The sequence below is a fragment of the Lotus japonicus genome, chromosome 6 (assembly GCF_012489685.1).
Source record: "Lotus japonicus ecotype B-129 chromosome 6, LjGifu_v1.2".
Taxonomy (NCBI): Eukaryota; Viridiplantae; Streptophyta; class Magnoliopsida; order Fabales; family Fabaceae; genus Lotus; species Lotus japonicus.
The window spans coordinates 53,122,263-53,142,575 of NC_080046.1; the positions used below are offsets into that span (position 1 = coordinate 53,122,263).

The 20,313-nt window shown below is 35.2% G+C and overlaps 1 protein-coding gene across 1 annotated transcript; it reads left to right on the forward strand.

Moving 5' to 3' along the window:
• Positions 1-7,023: 7,023 nt before the first annotated feature.
• On the forward strand, positions 7,024-18,676 carry LOC130722273 (uncharacterized). Its single transcript, XM_057572958.1, has 19 exons — positions 7,024-7,375; positions 8,229-8,541; positions 8,842-9,030; positions 9,221-9,304; positions 10,016-10,075; positions 10,712-10,756; positions 11,292-11,491; positions 12,856-13,332; positions 14,339-14,465; positions 14,556-14,753; positions 14,894-14,983; positions 15,332-15,394; positions 15,840-15,914; positions 16,014-16,064; positions 16,404-16,481; positions 16,916-17,050; positions 17,283-17,390; positions 18,028-18,093; positions 18,345-18,676. The coding sequence occupies exons 2-19, from the start codon at positions 8,239-8,241 to the stop codon at positions 18,411-18,413; spliced, it is 2,418 nt and encodes an 805-aa protein (XP_057428941.1). The 5' UTR covers positions 7,024-7,375; positions 8,229-8,238; the 3' UTR covers positions 18,414-18,676.
• Positions 18,677-20,313: the final 1,637 nt, after the last annotated feature.

The following is a 20,313-nucleotide window of genomic DNA, read 5'->3' on the forward strand; positions in this document are numbered from 1 at the left end:
TGGTTTGGAACAAACTGACCTTTGTCTTGGATACAGCCAAGCCATTCCTTTTGATTACAGAGATGAACGTATTGAGATGTTTGAAATGTTGATCTAAAGTTTGGGAAAAGATTAGAACATCGTCAATGTAGACAATAGTGAATTTGGAATAAGGATTGAAGATTTCGTTCATAATCCTTTGGAATTCAGATGGGGCGTTCTTTAGCCCAAAAGGCATAACGTTCCACTCATACTGCCCAAAAGGAACAGTAAAAGCAGTTTTATACCTATCCTTCTCTTGCAATTGGATTTGCCAGAATCCAGATTTCATGTCGAATTTTGAAAAGACCTTAGCATCATGCAGTCTGGCTAAGAGATCTTTCTTGTTGGGGATAGGATATCTAATCCAACAAAGGGCTTGATTGAGAGGTTTGTAGTTAATAACCAGCCTAGGGGTTCCCCGTTCTATCTCAGCTTGTTTGTTGACATAGAAGGCTGCACAGGACCAAGGGCTCTTACTCCTGCGAATAAGTTTCTTTTCAAGGAGATCATTGATTTCCTTTTGGCAGAAATGAAGAAGTTCTTCATTCATTTGAATAGGCCTAGCCTTGGTTGGAATCTGTTTGTCTGAAAAATCTTTTTCATAAGGAAGTTCCACCATATGGCTCCTTCTTTCCCAAAAAGCGTTGGGTAGATCAGAACAGATGCTGGATTGAATATTTTCCAAAATATTCTCAATCCTTGATTTAACAGAAGGTTGTTGCAATTGATCCTCAATGGTTCTGTAAGAGATTTCTTCCCTGAGGAAGTTGATCTGCTTCTCCTTGTAGGATATGACGTTCAAAGTCTTATCTATGGGAGGTTCAGAGAATTTGAACAAGATAGGCTGTCCAAGATGCTGAACAGTGATGCCGTTTTCGTCAGTATTATAGGGGAAGAGCTTCTTAATGAAAGGGGTCCCTATAATAAAAAAAGTGACTTTTAAGTAAAAAGTTAAATGAGAGAGCTTTTTTCAAATAAGTTGTAGAGACATCACCTCTACCGTTCACCACCACCATCACTTCTACCATCACATCCACCACAACCGTTCACCACCACCATCGTTGCCACTACCACGACCACCACCTCCATTGCCACCACCATTGTTGTCACCGCCACCACTGCCACCACCACCGCCACCACTGCCACCACCATCACATCAACTACTACCGCCACCCTCCATCACTACCTCTACCATCATATCCACCGCAACCGTCCACCACCTTCATTGTTGCCACCTCCACGACCACCGTCGCCACCTTCATTGCCACCAACACCACCACTTTCATTGCCACCACCACCATTACCTCCACTGCTATCACCACCCTCCACCTTCTACCACCATTACCACCACCTCTACCATCACCTCCACCACAACCGTCCACCGCCACCATCATTGCTACCGCCACGACCACACATCACACAACCGCCGCCACCACTAACGCCTTCAAATCTAGCACCATTGTCACCACTCCCACAACCAGTAACAACCATCGCCATTGCGACCACTGCCAACAGGTAACACCGACCTCCAACACCGGTGCTACCTAACCCTCCACTATCATGTCGCTCCAGCCACTTAGTGTTGTGAATTTACTAACTAACAAATAACTTTTAAATTAAAAGTAGCTTTTAAGTTATAAAAGATAAAAAAAAAACTGACAAACAACTTTTACTTTTTTTTTAAACTCTTATTTTTCACTTTTACTTAAAAATAACTTTTAAGAAGAAAAAAAGTCGGATGAAACATTACCTTAGAAAAAAAATATATAGCAATTAATGAGCACAAAACTGGAAGAGGATGGTAGACTCATTAATCTACAAGTGTCTTTTTTAATTTTACATGAGACAGAAGAGCATGAAAAGCATCCGTTTGGTTCAGTTAACTAAAATAGAAAAGCTCTTTTTTTTTTTTATCTGAAGTATTTATTGATGACATCACAGATTGACTCTTCATCGTGAGTTTGTACTAAGGCTATGTTTGGCATGCCATTTCAGCTAGCTTATAGCTTATTTGACTAGCTTAAAGCTTATTTGACTAGCTTAAAAGCTCTTCAAAAGTGTTTGGTGAATGAGCTTATTTCAGTAGCTTAAAGCTTTAAGCTATAAGCTATCTCAGGTAGCTTATAGCTTAAAGCTTATAACTTATTAAATTTATTCTCATTTTTATCCTTATTATTTTATTAAAATTCTACCATTACCCTTATATATTTATAAAAACACTAAACATATTTTCCCCTCACACTTACGTATGCAGTTCCCGCCACACCTCTACGCACCATAAGTATTAAAATCATTATATTAATAAAAATAAGTAAAAATTAATATTATATTTTTAAGATGATAAATAACTTGAGTTAATAAAAATATTTAAAATGATAATAATTTTAATATTAATATCATATAGGTATTAATGTGAAAATAAAGTAATGTTAAATATAAAAATAATTATACAAGTATGTCATTTTACAATTTCAGCTTGTTAAACAGCTAGTTTTACCAAACACTTTTATTCTAATCACGTAGCTTTTCAGCTTTCAGCTAGCTTATCAGCTTTCAGCTATCAGCTAGCTTATAAGCTTTCAGCTAGCTTTTCAGCTTTCAGCTAGCTTATCAGCTAAACATGTCAAACATAGAGTGATAAATGACTGATCAGGAAATATTCTCAATTCACTGCCAACCTTATAATTAAGAGACGAGGTGAACTAATAAACTATGTCACCTCATACTTCAAAATAGAAAACTTTTAATATGAATTAATAAAGTACATGTATGATGTAAGAGTGTGCATTTTTTTTATATTGGCGTGCCTAATTGAGATGCTGAAGCACCCTGTAAACATTAAATAATAGAGCAAACAGTTAGAAATCTGGTTGTGATAATCCTGGATAAAGTCAAGAATCGTGAGCGTCCACTTTCCGAACAAATTATTTCGACCCTATAATTGCCTGAGTTCACGAAATCTTTGTTGGGATAATACTTGACAATCAATCTGTTTCTTGGCACAAGAGAACAGATAAAGAAAGAAGAGATATTCCGTTTCTGGTTTTCTGTGTAGAATTCCTTAGGCTGCAAGTAACCTTATATAGAGGTTGTGTTTGCACGAATGATCACAACAGTTCGAAAATAAGTCACAACTTTTCAAACAATTTCAAACTAGGGTCACAAACGTTCAGCGGGACCCCAGCTAGGGGCTCCGCCCCTTGGACCCCGGTTCGTATTTGCGGTTAATTATGCGTTGGCTCACCGAGCGTGCACTCCGCACTAACCTGATTCGATTCCGAGCATAACGCGTAATTGCATCAGCCTATAGTAGATCACATTACTACTAAAGTACATTGATGATTCTAAAATCACCGACCCAAACAGCATATAAGCAATTTATATATAGTAGTAGCAGTACGAGGGAAAGTTAGGCTTCTCCTACCATACCCCATACATGTCTGTCTGTTGATCTGTTTATGCAATCATGTAGGCCATCAGTTAGGAAGAAGATAACCCCCCTGCATGCGGGCCACCATAAACATCACGAGTACAAACAAGCTTGCCCACTCTCATTATCATACTCATGCTACGTCATCACTCTTTTCTTTATCCAATTTTCTGGTAGAGAGAAAATATTTAAGAGAAGTTGTTCATTCTAGCTAGAACTCTAGAATCTGAACATTAATTAAAACTACACTTGCAGTGGGTTCAGTTGATAATATTAATTACTTCCCCACATGATTCAAATTGGAAAACTATTCTGTGGAAGGAAATATTCACTTTAACTTTATCTTTGTGAAATTATCAACAATCAACGTTTGACCAGAAGACCAGATCCGGTGTGTGTTCTGCATCATGCATCACACCAAAGTCTTCTGATGACCCACCAACTTAATTTGATTTTCATTTTGTCTAGTTTTTCTTTTGATAAGCCTCATTTTGTCTAGTACATTGTTTAGGATCAATTTAGGATTAGGAATTTTGTGGACACGTGTTTGGATTATGATTATTGAATAATTAATTGATCAAATAGGGCTTTGGCTTTTCCAAATTGGACGCAAATGGCATCTTCATCTTATCAGGTGCATATATGAACCTGAGAAACGGCCTCTTACCGGCCATTGCTATGGGGACACGTAGTATAACAATATCCCTCAATAGGATTTAACTTATCTAAAATGAGAGAGTTATTTAAATGGTAAAATAAGTCATCCTAGCTAATTATTAATAGTGATAAGAGTCTTTAATCAACTTAAATAATGTTCGTCGATTAATAATGTAATGACTTACTTTACTCTTAAAAGTGAGTTTCATTTTTAAACTATTGAACTCCGTTTAATTAATTATTTGATTGGTCTTTAAAAAAAAAATTAATTATTTGATTGGTAAATGTTATGATGATCTCTAGTGTGCATGATCACCTCAAAAATTAAGATTTGTGTTTAAGACATTGATAAATACTTGTAAAATATAAAACTATCACAAATGCCTCATCTTTTTCTTCTTCATAAAACTCCATAACCACCAAACCTTCGAGCTTTACTCTCACATGTCCACCATGCATATTTTTCGGCTACGACTTTTTCTAACAACCATAATTTTCGATCGTCGTGCCACCATTTCAAACCCAAAGAATCCAACCTTCAAGCTCCCAAAAAATGCAACACTAGTGAAGTTCAAACAATGCCTCTATTCACCCCTCCACCAAGAAACGCTCATCGCGCCTTCCCCACACTCACTCTAGGTTTATGAAAGGGAACTCTAAAAAACCTAAGCTTCAATATTAACAACTTTTCACCATAAATCTTAACCATAACACCACAATTCTCTTTCCATCAAACTCTACCATGCACCTACAATCCACCACATCAAGAAGCTCTTTTCTACTCCTAATCTGAACTTCGACGACAACTAAATGCAAGGTTCAGCTCCAAGACATGTTTCCGCTACGCTTCAGGCGAACAGCTTAGCCCTGCGCTATTTTCTACTCCAAATATGAACCTTTGAAGGTGAAGCAGATAGAAGCATTGATGGATGAGATGTTGGAAATAGTTTCATCATCGATGAAGAGGGCCTATGTGAGGTTGCCTGAGACAGGAGGAGATAAGGGCTAATGTGGCAATGGTGGTGGAGCTGAGGGAGTGATTCTGACGGAGTGGAATTTTTAGGTGGAAAAATTGCGATGTGTCGTTGTCGAAGGAGGTGGTAGTGTTGTACAGGGCGGTGTTGGATGAGTTGAAGAAGGAGGAGAAGGAAAATGATAGGGATGATGATGATGATGATGAAATGAGTTGGGCAAAATTCGTAGTTATCAAAAACCCATATAACAAGCAACTGTTCATTACTCCATACCATCGATTAAAAAAATAATAAATTCAACCGTTTATTACATATTATTTTTGAAATGTGTTTTTCAATCTTCTAACAAACGCCCTCTAAGCATTAGTTCAATAACTAAGTAGTGTAGGAAAAAGGAAGAATTTATTAGGAGAAATCTACTAATGTCAAAACTTTAAGATGATTGTCCCCATCGAATACGGTGTTTCCTTTGGAAGATGATGCTTAATGGCATATCCACCAATAGCCATATATGGGCTTCACACTCGACAAATTCTCCCTTGTGCCCCCTCTGCGGAATAGCTCCAGAATCCCTCCCTCACCTCTTCTGTGACTGCCCCCTGGTCTCACCTGTTTAGCTGTCTTTTAGAAACATATTCTCTTACTTTTTCCATATGAATTTCGAAGATTGGGTGTGGAGTAACTTACATGCGTCGAACACAAATTCCCCCCACTGGCCAAAGCTCTTTGGGTGTATGCTTTGGAGCTCTTGGAAGAATAGGAATCTTATGGTTTTCCAAAACCAACCCTTCTCTTCTACGAATGTCCTTTCCATGGCCAAGCACTTGTCAGCAGAAACAGAACACTTTCCAGTAATCCATAGAGGCTTAAGCCGCACCCCTCCAACCTACACCTCGACACTATTAGGTTGGGAGTTTCCCCCTCCAGGATGGTTGAAATTTAATGTTGATGGCTCAGTAAAGAGAGCGTCCAACTTTGCAGCTTGCAGTGGTGTTTGCAAAGACCAAACAGGACGTTGGCTACATGGTTTATGCAGAAATTTAGGCCCGTCAAATGTTCTAGTTGCTGAACTCTGGGGAATTCTCACAGCCCTTCAAATTGCTTGGGACAAGCGTTTCTACAAAGTCATTGTAGAAAGTGACTCTGCGATAGCCATCAGCCTGATCACTAATGGATGCAACCCACATCACCCCCTATGTTGCTTTTGTTAGAGCCATTCTCACCTGAAAAGGGAAACTAGGGGAAGTTGCCTTCATGCATACTAGAAGAGAAGGGAATTCAGTCACTGATTGCCTAGCGAACTTAGGACACTCTGTTAGTTTTGGGATTCATCCCCTACCCGCTCCCCTGTGGAATGTAACTATCTCCTGTATGGAGACTGTACGAGTGTTTCTCATCCTAGAATTAGGCCCCGTTTGGAAACACAGCTTAATTAAGCGCTTATGGTCATAAGCGCGTATGACATAAGTGCTTATTCATAAGCTATTTTAAAATATTTATTGAAATAAATTGAAAATAAGCTATATAAAAACATAAGTTTTTTTTTTTCATAAGCTATCCTGAATAGCTTATGAAAATAAGCTCAAAACAGCTTATGATAGGCCATAAGCTGTTTGCATAAGCTCTTCCAAACAATGACATAAGAGCTTATGCTATCAGATAAACTCAAATAAGTTCTTTCAAACATGACCTTATCCTAGTGTAGTTTTGGGGCTTAAAAAAAAAGCTTAAACATGATTAATTTAATGACTACGTTGGTTTTTTTTTTTTTTTTCATTTTTACTTTTGGTTCTCAAAAAAAAGAACGAAAAGTTTTTTTTTATTTTTTTAATAAAAACAATTATTCTGAAAGTCTTCAACCTTCAGGTTAGCAAAAGGGAAAGAAAAGAAAAATAAAAAATTACATACAATAAAGAAACAGTATCTTGTTAACAAGTGTGAATGGTAGTCGGCAGCATCCAATGAAATGATCCAAACAAAACACAGAAGAAGCTCAATCCTCGTTGGCCCCAAACAACAATCACCATTTCGTTCCGACGAGGGTTCTATTTCATCATACACTTTGTTTCTGCTACTCCATCCATCCCACAGATTCAATTCAATTGCAATTTCAATCTCAATTTACCCTAACTAATTTACCATCTCACAAAATTTTCCCCCAATTTCCCCAAACAAGTTGATGAATTAATTATTAAATTATCTTCAACATCACTACTACTTTTCTCCCTCCAATCCCCTTTTCTCTTCATACCCGCCTCATTTCTCTCTCTCTAAAATCCCCTTTTGTTTCAAGGTGAGCAGCTTCCTCTCTTTTCTGAGTTTTTCAATTTCAGATGTCATGATTCTGTTCAATTCAATTTTCATCTGTTTCTTCCCCCCTTTCCTGAATTAGAAACGGCTTTCTGATTTTTCATTTTTTACCTTGTTCTGTTTTTTAATTTTCCCCTGCTTCAGTTCATCTAAATTTTTAATTTTTATGCAAATCATACAGTTTTGTACTTTTGGGTATTACTGTATTAGCCATCTGTGTTTTTCAGTTTGTGTAACAGACTGAGTGGATAATGAAACAAGGAAAGTTACAGGAGAAGCTTTGGATAAATTTTGAGTATGATTAAGGATTTTATGTGATATTGGGGTCAAAAAAGTTCATTTTTTTTATAAATATTTGAGCTTGTTGGTTGAAGGCAAGTTTGATTGATGTGGTAGCTAGCTTGGGGAGAAATGGAACCATGTGATTGTGGACCCAGTACAAGCTTAGATTCATTTATTGATTTGCTTTTGTTGTTCAGTTGGTGTCATTGAATAGTATGCTACTGCCACTTTTCAACTGCTCAATATCAACTATTTTTCAAGGGTGGATTGCTATGAATAGCTAATAAATTTCAAGTTCTATCTTAAAAGATTCTTTTTTTTTAAGCATGTCAATTATTGGTTCTTGGCAGTTGCTGTTCTTGGTGATTTGTTGGTGTGCTGGTTTATTGCCACCACTATGCTTCATATTGGTTTGCATATTATTTAGTCATTAGGATTTCAGAATCAGAATGGATTTGAGATTTGTTGTACCCTTATTCCTGCTATACATTCTTTGAATTGCTGTTGCTTCTGAGAGAATTTTATTTTTCTGAGTCATCATTTGTCATGTTTAGGAAGGAATAAATGACTGGAATTGCAAAGGAGGAAGAGTCAGGGAGTCCTAGTTGGGGTGCTTCTTTTTTTACACAGACAACAGAGGATGTAGCTAAAGCTGTCGCTGCTGCTATGAATTCTGAAAGGCCATCTGTGATATATTCATCTAAAACTGATCATGGGGGTAGTCAGCTTCAAAGGCTGCAGAGTCAAGTTACTAAATTGATAAAAGGATTTTCTGGCACTTCTGAAGTTAAATATGCAAATTACAATCCAGAAATCCTGACAAGTCAGAAGCGTCAATGGGCTGCCAACTTTCATTTGCAGTACATGGTAGTATCTTCTGATTGAATTTTCATTTCTCTTTTGACCATAATATACCATAAAGAAACTTAAGCTGGTTGTTAAGTTAGGATTTTTCACCTTTAGTTTTGAATGCTTGTTTACGTTGTTCTTCCTTTGGTAGTTTGGCCATCAGTTACTTATTTGAACTTTCAATTTTGAACCAGCATATAGATATACACATCTTTCTTCTTGCCACATACCATTATCAGTTTTTGGCACACCAACTCATTAACTAAGTTGTCTTTATATTGTTCTCAAACACTGATACACTTGTATTTGAGTTCTCAGGATCATAAGTCTTGGAAGGAGCCATCAAGGCTGTTTGAAAGCATGGTGGTTGTTGGACTTCATCCTAATTGTGATATTCAGGCACTGCAAAGACAATATATTGATAGAAAGTCTGAAGGCTCTGGTAAATTGAGAAGTGCACTTGGTTACCATAATCAATCCCGTGTAGAGCCTAATCTTGAACCTCAGGTTTTGATCATTGGTTAAAGAGAGTTAATATCATGATTGTATTACTTATTAGAATTGTGATAATTATTCTTACTGCCTCTGGACATTATTACTACTGTGACCACTACGACTTTCATTGACCACTGTCTTTAATATTAGTTTGTCTTCTCATGTATCAGTATCATGAACACTATATTCAATTTTTTTCCAGGTCTTATTTGCTTACCCTCCAGACAAGCAGCTGCCTCTTAAAGATAAGGATCTTTTTTCTTTCTGCTTCCCTGGAGGCCTGGAGGTTAGATGTTAAGCTTAATGAACTTTTATCTTTAATCCTATTGCTATCCTTGTTATATTATTATTACTATTATTATTATCAGTATTGCTATGATCATCATCATTTATATTATGTTCAGATAGAGTAAGATCAAACACAAATTACCTCTAGCATTAAGTAATTCTTTTGTAGAAAAGAAAATGATCAGGAAGAAGTCATAGATTTTGAGATATTTTTTCCTTCTCTTTTAAGGTTTTTTTTCTACTTTATCTTACCGTGTCGGTTTGTCTATCTTCTGCAGTATTATCTTTTGTTTTTAACGAGTTTGAATTTATTGCTATTGTTATTTTGAAAGCTAAAAACATAACTTGTGGCATCTTGGTATAGCTTAAGAGGCAAAAGGTTGGGTGGGGGTTGGATAGAAGTGTAAGGCTTGACTCTCATGAAAGCCTAAAGTACTAAGAGAACATCCCTTGCTTAACAAATAAACATGCTCATTTTCAGAGTGTAGAAACTGCATCCTGACGAATCAGAGTGTTCACTCCCGGTATTTAATTTTTGCATCAATTGTAGTTGAAGTATGTGTATGTACAGTGAAGTATGTGCATGTACAGTGAGTCATGTGTAGGATTTTGTGTTGTCGGTCCTTAACTCCATATACTTATTTTTCATGTAAGAAACTTGCAAAGAGCTTTTACTTAGGTTTTTACATTTTCCTGGATGTGATTGTAGGTTAATGCTGTGGAGAGAACCCCTTCCATGAGCGAGTTGAATGAAATTCTTTTTGGGCAGGTATTTATGCAATATTATGCTTCCATAAATACTATGCATTTGGCAAATTGTTTTCATGATCAATATTGGCTTGAGTTTTTGCCTTCCTCTTTTCAGTATTTGATCAGTTATTACTTATTAACAAACCTTCTGAAATGGTATATCTCTTTGTCAATCTGGTTGCCTTGCATCTACAGATTCATTGTTTATAGACCTAGTAACTATAAAGACATTTTACTCTTGCATGCTGTTTATTTCTTGAAAATGGGAAGATATCATGTTTCAGTTTCTTGAAATTAAGGACACCATTTAATAATAACTTTCCTTTCAGGTTTATGATTCCTTATGATAGATGTGCTTTTAGTGGATCTCTTTTCATAGAGACACATGTTTCAGGGTCTGGTTCCCGTGTCATTTATGCTTGCTTTATGCTAAGCGTGTCTTGCTGAAGGCTTGTTACCGTTTATGTGCAAACAATTTGGGTTTTTTTTATCACGTTTTTGTTTGTCATATACAAAGTACTAACTATGTGAATGCTTTGTTGTCAGAATTTCATTTAATTGTAAGTGTTGATGGCTAATTTATTTGATGACAGAGGAATATGTAAGCTTTGAAACACTGGTACCTGTTCTTATGTTTGTGTATTGATTTTTGCAGGAACACCTTAAACAAAGGGATCTGTCTTTTGTATTTAGGTTACAGGTAACTGAAGTGATCTAATTGATACTTTGTTTTAACTTTGTTACTCTTGCAGCTGTTGTTTATGCAAGTGCTATGATGACTGTATTTCTTTGTGGACTTTTGTTATCTATCTACCTATCTATCTTTTGCGAATATCATCACACTCTAAGGATGGCCATTGGACCACAAGCAACCTTTTCATGAGTTGTTCTAGAACTATATATGCAATAATCGGCATCGAATATACATTTTTTTTCTTTCCACTGTGTCATTCTACCTTATTCTTAACAAATATTATTTGGAAATTTTCTGAAAAGGAGTTATTTGAAAAAAAATAGTAAGGATTATTAACCACTTAATTGTTTAGCAAAATTCTTAGTGGCTAAATAATAATTTACCACAAACCTCTTCAGTTATAAGTATGCTTATTTTCTTAATTGATTCATTACTTCAACTATTTAATAGTCTGCCTCTAGCTCTTAACTGTATGTCTCCCTAATTAGATTCTATTGTTCATAATAATCTTACTTCGTTTTGGGTTTTTTTTAATGCGCAGGGTGCTGATAATTCAACACTTTACGGATGCTGTGTCCTAGTTGATGAGCTAGTGCAAAAACCATCCGGATTGCTCTCCCTGATTTTGGACAAGCAGTCATCTCACTCTTCATTGAGACGCCATATAATAACCACAAAGAGATGTTACTGCATTCTTTCAAGGCTCCCATTTTTTGAATTGCACTTTGGTGTATTGAACAGGTAAGTACTTATAATAGTCCTGCGTTCCCTCTCCTGAAGAGGGGTGAGATGTTGAAGAAATTTGCAATTTTGTTGTCATTTTTCTTATTAATTTTTAGAATGATGGTTTTCTTTGTGTCATCATCTATTGTGTCATGTATGCACCATAGCAGAATAAATGTCTAGTAAATTCTTTTGATCTAGTGATCTTTTATGGGGTTAATCTGGAGTACTTTCTGGAATCTATATGTGCTTGTATTTTATATGTTTTGTAAAATTGAACTGTCAGTTAGTCCGTGTAATTGCTTAAGTATACTATATAGGCATTTTTCGGTTACAAATGAAGGCGTAAACTGATATCTGCATTTCTTTAATTAATAGACCACGAAACTGGGGTTAGGGTTGAGAAAAGGGTTTAATTAGCAATGTTATATATAAATAGATTTTCAGTAGTCATGTAGATGTAGTACTCATCACTTCTTTCCCAAATTGACAGTTATCTTTTTCTTTTTTACTCATTTAAAAAAAAGGGTAAAAACTAATCTTACAATGACTGCTGGGCAAATGTTATAAAGGGTTGTATTACATACTATAGGAGTATTGAAAAAGTTTCTGTTCTATAGACATGAAACATGTAATATGGGCTGAAAACACATACCACAAAATAGGTTGCTGGTGGGGAAGAAAGTCAAGTTCATCGATGACCAAAGATTAGGTGATGCAGGGAATATATTGGGTGAAAAGTAATTGAAAATGTTATAAGATTCCTGGGAGCTAAGATGTAGTTTGTTCCAACATAAATTTGGTTTTGTGCAAAGAGGAGTAATTGTTACTATTGTACAAAGGGGAATAAATTTGTCTTTACTTTTTGTCTTTCATCTGTCCCCCAGCTTTTGATTTCAAATGCTTGTGAGTGGTTATTATTTTCATACCCTTTTCACAGCCTTTTCTGATGAAGTTAATAGTTAAGTAGTCAAAGATAAAGTGGAATATTTTTCACTTTTTAGATTTTCGATGTTATATAAAGATTAAGAATCAGAAGACATGACGAGAAACCATTAAAGAAAGACCTTACTCTAAGTCTTATTACTGAAAATATGGTTTTTGGTAGAGCCCTGTGGATTGATCTTGTAGCTAACTCTGATATATTTTGTAATGCGTGTTCATTTTCGCTGTTTTAATTTTTTGGTAGCTTACATAATGATATGATGGCTTGTTGTCTGTTATCTGGTTTTTTGACTGAAATTATTCGAATTATGCGTAAGACACACACATACTCATTGTATTGGTATGTGTGATATTTAGAATAGTTTGCTTTTTAGCATGTCAGATTATACTATAATTATTATGTTTTTTCTCATCTTATTTTGGTATTATCTCTGTAGCATCTTCATGCAAGAAAGGTTAGAGTGGTTGACAAGCAGTGTTGAAGATTTAAATTTAGAAATTGTTGAAGGTAGTTATGATGAAGAAAATTCAGGGGAAAATTCAGAGTGTGTGTTGATGAATGATAGACCAACAGAAGACAGAGATGACGATAATCCAACAATTTCTCAATCAAAGCTAGGAAGTTCCCTACCCGAAAACATTGAAGGTGATAGTAGTCATCTAGAGAAACAAATGGTTAATGAGGAGCTGCATACATTTAAGGAGGGAGTCAATAATGACACTGTTGTCCCAATTGATCCTGAACCTGATATAAAAACTGCCAAAGAAGAATCTGGCTGTAAAAATGCTGAAGATAGTGATCTGTGTCGAGATGCTTTTGTTACAAACAAACAGTCAGAAGATAGGCGCTTACCAAATGCTATTTTGCCACTCTTGCGCTATTGCCAGTATGAAAGCTCTGAATCTTCCTGCAGGTACATGACATTGTGATTTTCCTGTGCATTTAAGTCAGTATTTATATGATAGCGACATTAAATAATGGAGCTTACATGTCATCACTGATTTCATGGATCTTTTCTTTTTAATCAAATCTGAAGTAGTAAGAACAAAAATTTATTTTGTGCATGAATCTGTTGAATGTGCAATTTGATGAACTTCCTTCATAGGCTTAAAGATTTTTCTGTTATTTGCTTATTCAATAACTTTATTTAACAGCAGCATGGATTTTGATTTATGAAATGTCAGTGCTTGGCATAAAGAAGTATGTGTCATCGTTACTATATATTCTTTGGTGTATTCTTGTGAGTTCCCCATGGAATGAATTAATGTGGTTTAATGTAGACGTTCTGTGATAGTAGCTACCCTTGGTGACTTTGCTTTGTATTTGCTGTGGTTTCTTTTTGTTTTTTTTTTCTTTGGTTGCTTTCTTTACCGAGAATTACTTATTCTTCTTTTTCTTTGTATTATTTATTTCTTTCTAATAAGTTTCTTTTGAGTAATGATACATACACACCTCACTTTCTCTTCCATCTCATTTCCACCTATTTTTCTTCCTATCTCTCTCTGCATTTCCTGTCACATCACATATCATTCATTTCTCTCTCATTTCTACCTAATCTCCCAAGGTGGAGGTGGAATTGGTATGTTAAGTGAACATTATTCGTTTCTTTTACTATCCAAACAAATTTTCTTTAATATGGATCATGTGAATATGTAATCTATATAGACTACCTCATTTAGTGTGATAAAGCTTTTGTTTATGTTTATGTATCCAAACAAATTCTAATGTGTTTACAGTTATCTATTAGAGTGGCTATGTAATTATCGTCCCTTTCTACTAAGTGATTCATGTAAGATATATGGTCTGCTTTATGCAGCTTCTGAGTTTCACCTTGTAAAGATAAAGATAGAAATCTTAGGACTGATTAGCACTCATTTCTTATTAGCATGCAGTTGAAACTAATGGTCTGCTTTTTGCAGTATTCAAGGTTCACCTTGTGAAGACAGGAACTTTAGGAGTGATGCTGATGATACCGAGACAGAAGAGGCTTCAATCTCGGGCCAAGAGGATTTAAATGACCTACATGATATTCTTGAATGGGCTAAGGTTTGTAATTTTAAATCCACCTTGTGCTGGTATTTTTTCCTGGTCTTTGTGATGATATTATATTGCTGATATTATTTTACCAATTCCCAGGCAAATAACTGTGGACCGTTACAGATTATAAGCGAGTATTATCGTTTAAGTGTTCCTGCAAGGGGCTCAGCACTTACCTTCCGTCCTTTGGAGCACCTTCATCACCTGGAATATCACAGACCAGCTGAGACAGTTCTTCATCTTGCTGGTTCAACTGTTGATTTGAAATCTTGCAGTACGCGTCTTGAATTTGCTGAGGTTTGATTGTGGAATGTGGATTAGATTGCTTTGTTTCTATTTAAGATCTAGGATTTGAGTTTTCAGAGCTGTACTGTATTTGATGGTCATATGCTTTGATAAACGAGTACGTCAATTTGCTTGTTCTTCTCACTTCTCAGGCACATATCTCCCTTCTGGCTGAGGAGGAGGCAACTTCATTATCTATATGGGCTGTAGCGTGCATGTGTGGTACCTTGAGGCTTGAAAATGTAGGTTCTGGTTTGGCCTATGATTTTATGAAGTTCATGTTCTTCTGCCATATAGTATTACTATCATGCATGCCTGATTGTGAGACCCATTGTTTATGGAGATTTATCACTATTAGTAACCATTGCTTTTAGATCTAAAGAGAAGATCTGATTTATTATGGGTTTAGTATCCTCAACTGTAACCAAATTAGGGGCAAATTATGCATTTTGATTTCTGTATGACTTAATGTTAATGTGGTTGACCCCTAGAGCTGTAATGTAGTTATCTGTAGTTAACAGTTTCATAATGATTGTCCTGGAACTTTACACTGTCATGTTGGTCTGAATGTTTGTATGTCTGTTCTGCAGGTTTTAACATTGTTTGCAGGAGCTCTACTGGAGAAGCAGATAGTGATTGTCTGTTCTAATTTGGTATGTGCTGTGCCTCAATATAAGCTATTAATGATCTTTGTCAAGATAATTTATCTTCCTATTAAATTTTTATATTGATGCAATTGTATCCGAGTCTTTGTTTATATACTTTTATATGATTTTATCCTTTAAATTCGTTGTTATTCCTTTATTAACAGGCCTCTATTGGGAACAGTAGTACTTGAATTTGTAATTTGGTTATATCATTTTTGTCCTGTTGAGGCATATTATATCAGCCACTTTGCTCTTTATTTTTAATGTACAAGTCATGTTAATTGTTTTCAGATCTTGCAAGTGTGCTTATCCTGTATTTTACAAATTAGTCACTTAAATGAATTATGAATAGCTATGCAGTTCTTGAGACCCGATCATTGCTCATCTTACTTGAATTGTTGATATTTTATCAAAGTCCTTGATGGAAACATTTTACGTCTTTCATGATCAGGGAATCCTGTCTGCTTCAGTTTTATCAGTTATTCCACTAATCCGGCCCTACCAATGGCAAAGCCTGCTTATGCCGGTTTGAAATCTCTCTTAAGTTTTGGAGTGAATATTATATTTCATATTTTTTATTTCCCTTTTCCACTTTATAGTGTTTGATAATAACTTGCTCTTGCAGGTTTTACCAAATGACATGCTTGAGTTTCTGGATGCTCCTGTCCCTTACATAGTGAGTATTCAATTTTTGCTTTTACTGTTCAAGAATAATATCTGCTTCAAGTCATGCAATGACTATTTAGTATTTACTTATTTATTTGCATCTAAAATTTATTTGTTCTTTTAAATCCATGCTCTGTGTTGTGCTTGCTCGCCATTATTACTTTGAACAGATATGAATTTATTGCTGGGGAGCTTATTAAACCTATATGATATCATCTTCCACAAACTGGAACATAAAATTGATTTTTTGTGGTGTGGTTTAAAATTTGGCTTTAACTGTTTTAATCTTTCCCTTTTGTATTGATGATACGATATCTGAATCTGACTGGCTACAAAATTAATTCTCTAGGTTGGTATCAGGAACAAGACCAATGAAATTCAGTCAAAGTTAACCAATGTTATTTTGGTTGATGCCAATAAAAATCAGGTGTGTAATTTTCTTTCCCAGTTTTCCAATGCCAATAAAAACCAAGTATTTTCCCCCAACAATTAAATATTTACAGAAATAGTATACATGAACTCTTTTTTCCTATATACATAGTTGATTCATTATAGGATTACTATAATTTGCTTGTGATATGCAGTTAAGTCTATGTTTGTTAAAAAATATTCTGATGTTTGAGCTTATGATCCCCCCCCCTGCTTACAGCACATTACAAACAGTTGAAGTAAACTGTTCATTCTGAATGGATCTTATTGTTTTTAAGCTATAAACTAAGATGAAAGATTGTTTCTTAAGAGGATATTATGTGAATTCATGAAATTTGCTCTTCATGTTATCTTTTTTATTTATTTTTTATGTATCTTTACTTTATTTGAGTCATAGAGAGACACATTTTTTACACCGTTCTTTTGCAATAGGTGAAGTCACCAACGGTACCTCAACTGCCAAGACAGAAAGAGCTAATCTCTTCTTTACGTCCTTATCATGCAACTCTTGTGGGAGAAAGTTACTTGGGTAGGAGAAGACCGGTGTACGAATGCACGGAAGTGCAGGTACGCCCTTATTTATAATCTCATCGTTATACATTACCCTTCCTTATATTCTCTCTCTCTCTCTCTCTCTCTCTCTGGTCATTTAGTTATTCATGTGTCTTAGTGTCTAGTAATTCAATATTGTGCATTTAAGCAATTCAAGCAGTTTTTTTGGTCTACATATTATTTCCATATCAAATTGTTGACAACCATGTCATCATGTTTTATATCATGTTTTTTGCTTTTTCCACAGACAGAAGCTGCCAAAGGGTTCTTATCGGTGTTAAGGTCTTATTTGGATTCCCTTTGCGGTAACATCCGTTCTCATACGATAACCAATGTACAATCCAATGACGATAAGGTCTATACTCTTGTCTTGATGGTTAACTGAATTAGACAGTTTTTATAAGAATTCTGTTAGAAGAATTTGATCATGAACCAACTTGGACTTCCTTTATGAAAAAAGAAACTAATATTTACTTTGTAGTCAATCCCTACCCTGTTATGGAGTGGTTAATATTTTGTGATTAATTGATCCTCTTTTTTTTTATTTTAGTAAATTGGTCTAAATTTATAATTCTTTCTTTGATATAAGAAACATCAAAGTTCTTCAAGGGAAAATCATTTCAGATAATTGAACTGCAATACCTTATTTTCCTGATAGTTCTTTGTTGACTATAATTTGAAGTTCGATAGATCAAATAAGATACAGCTCACACAAGCTAGATAATTTAAGTGTATGCTCCAACTTTTTCCACTCTCTCTACAAATTATACTTGTAATTGGCTTTTGTTCAAGTGGCAAGTAATGAAAGGTATATGATTGTATTCTTAAGCTCAATATGAAAAATTAAAACAATTATTGAATCAAGATTATGTAAATTTAGTTGTTGTAAAAGGCATAAGCATATCATTTCATCATTAATGAACATTAAAACTTGCTTTGCATATAACATATTTTACCAAGTATTTTGAAAGTATGATGTCTTGTACCTTCAGGTATCCTTGCTTTTGAAGGAGAGTTACATTGACTCATTCCCTTATCGTGATCGGGCTTTCATGAAGGTACGGTTTGTGAACTTTACATCATACGTTGTGTTGATGCAAGCAAATTTTTATTTTTATTTACTTTCTGGTTTTGAGCGATCTGGACTGACGTGCATATATTTGATTACCCAGTAGTTTACCTCCCAGTAGTTAGGATATAATTCAAACTTCATAATTGTCATTCCAATCTTTACACAGCTTTTCTGTTGGGTATTATTCTCAGATTTCTAATGCGGATTGTTTCTCCTTTGTTGCCTTGTGTCAAGCAGCTTTTTGTGGATACACAGCTCTTCTCTGTGCACACAGATCTTGTTCTCTCATTCTTCCAAAAGGAATAGGACTGGAATGCAATACATTATGGGAATATTGTTGCCATAGAAAGCTTGAACGCAAGTTCAGTGTTGTATAATTTCTCTAAATTATGAGCTAAATTTTGTCTCCTTACATGCATCTCAAATTTTATTTTTCAGTGCCTTGGGCGTTCTGTAGAACCTGTACATACTGCATAGTGAGAAATAATTCAAGCTTTAATTATATAGGGTTTCATTTTATGTAAATGACAATTTTCATACACCAAAAGTAAAAGTTGTGCTTTATCTCAGGCTTTTTGGCTCTTCTTGAAAGCTATCACTGGTTCTGGAACCCTTTTACTTATTACTGAAACTGTGTTTGTGATCGAAGGCAGCATGATCTGAAGATTTGTGTAGCTCTTTTAAATGATTTCAGATATTTAATGCAGGTTGTAACCGATGTGCAATTACACTTTTCAAGCATACTCTTGGTCTTACCTTTATATAGCATTACTCATCACAATGAATAAAATGTATAGCTTTGTAATGAAGTGTGTGGGATCAGGGATTCAGTGTTCTCCTGTTGGAACATTTTCATGTTGAAATTTTGTGCCTATCTCTTTCACAATGTTTATTATATAGGTAAGACTCTAAATATTTACTAAGGGAGGGACAAATATACTATATGTCACTTCACATTATTAAATGATATGAGATAATCATAATAGTGGGTGGTATGGTTATATGATAAATCAAAAGTTAGTAATCATTTAATACTAGGGGTAAATGTTTTTCATTTGTGTTTCATAATGGTTTCTGTTTCGCTGGGAGTACTTGTGTGTAACTCATTGTCCTATAACTTCTTGTCCGTTGGAAGCTTAGTGATTTCATAGTTTGCATATAAAATGTGGCTTGGTTGAGTGCCACTTCAAGCTCTACTGGAACTGATTCAGAGAGGAAGTAAATGCAAAACCCCCATGTTTGAACAAGTGGGTGGCTGCAAGAAGACATATGACGCTTGTGTAGGTCCCAACTAAAGAGAAGTAAATAATTTGGCTTCTCAGTACTTGTGTGCCTTCAATTTAACCAACCTCCTGCTGGTCTTGATACATCTCCTCTAAGTGATCTTCAATTTGCAAGTGCAACTATTTTGACCCTTGTTTTCAACTTGTCATCACTACACAGATAGATACAAATTGGAGGAAATTTATGGTCAACTACTATACACCCATTGTTAGCAGATTGTGGTCCAGTCCAAGATCTCCATGATTCAAAATCCATAGTGATGTGGATGTGTGAAAACAATATTGTATACTACACGTAAGTTCAAGATAAATAAAAAAATCCAAACTGTGAAGATAAGTAATCATAAAAGAAACCCCTAAAAAATGTGCACTAGAGGAAAAATATACCCATGAACCAAAATTGAATTACTTCACTATATTTCTCAAGCTGATGAATAAAGTACATATTTATAAATTCCATAGAAAACTTTGTACTTAACTTAATTAAGTTAAGCTTAACCATTAACTATAGGTAACTTACTGAAAAATATCAAGAACTCCTCCACACATGCTCAAGCAATTAAGATAAGATTACTATCTAATTGTCTGCAGTAGTGCAGTGTTCTAATATAAACATGTGAAGGTAGGTTAGGTACCATTTGAAACAGAAGAGTTCCAGGCATTAACAAGTAACAAGCAATCGGATTCAAATACCACCTTATGGAACCCAAGCCCAATGCAAAGCTGAATTGCCTAACTGAAAGATAAAGCCTCAACCATTATAGGCGAAAGAACACTCTCCAAGGTGGTAAAATTAAGGCCTAAAATTAATTGTTAGCTAGGTTTGAGTGGTTTTTTTCTATATGCTTTGCAATATTTCTTCATTTCAATCACCATACTTGATTCAAACACCATCGGGAGTAATCGCCGATACAATGAGAAGA

Excerpts from the sequence above, each read along its gene's own strand:
- LOC130722273 (XM_057572958.1), top strand. The coding sequence starts at position 8,239 with ATGACTGGAATTGCAAAGGAGGAAGAGTCAGGGAGTCCTAGTTGGGGT. Across the intron at positions 9,305-10,015 it reads GCTTCCCTGGAGGCCTGGAG|GTTAATGCTGTGGAGAGAAC; the intron begins GTTAGATGTTAA and ends ATGTGATTGTAG. Across the intron at positions 15,915-16,013 it reads GGCAAAGCCTGCTTATGCCG|GTTTTACCAAATGACATGCT; the intron begins GTTTGAAATCTC and ends TTGCTCTTGCAG.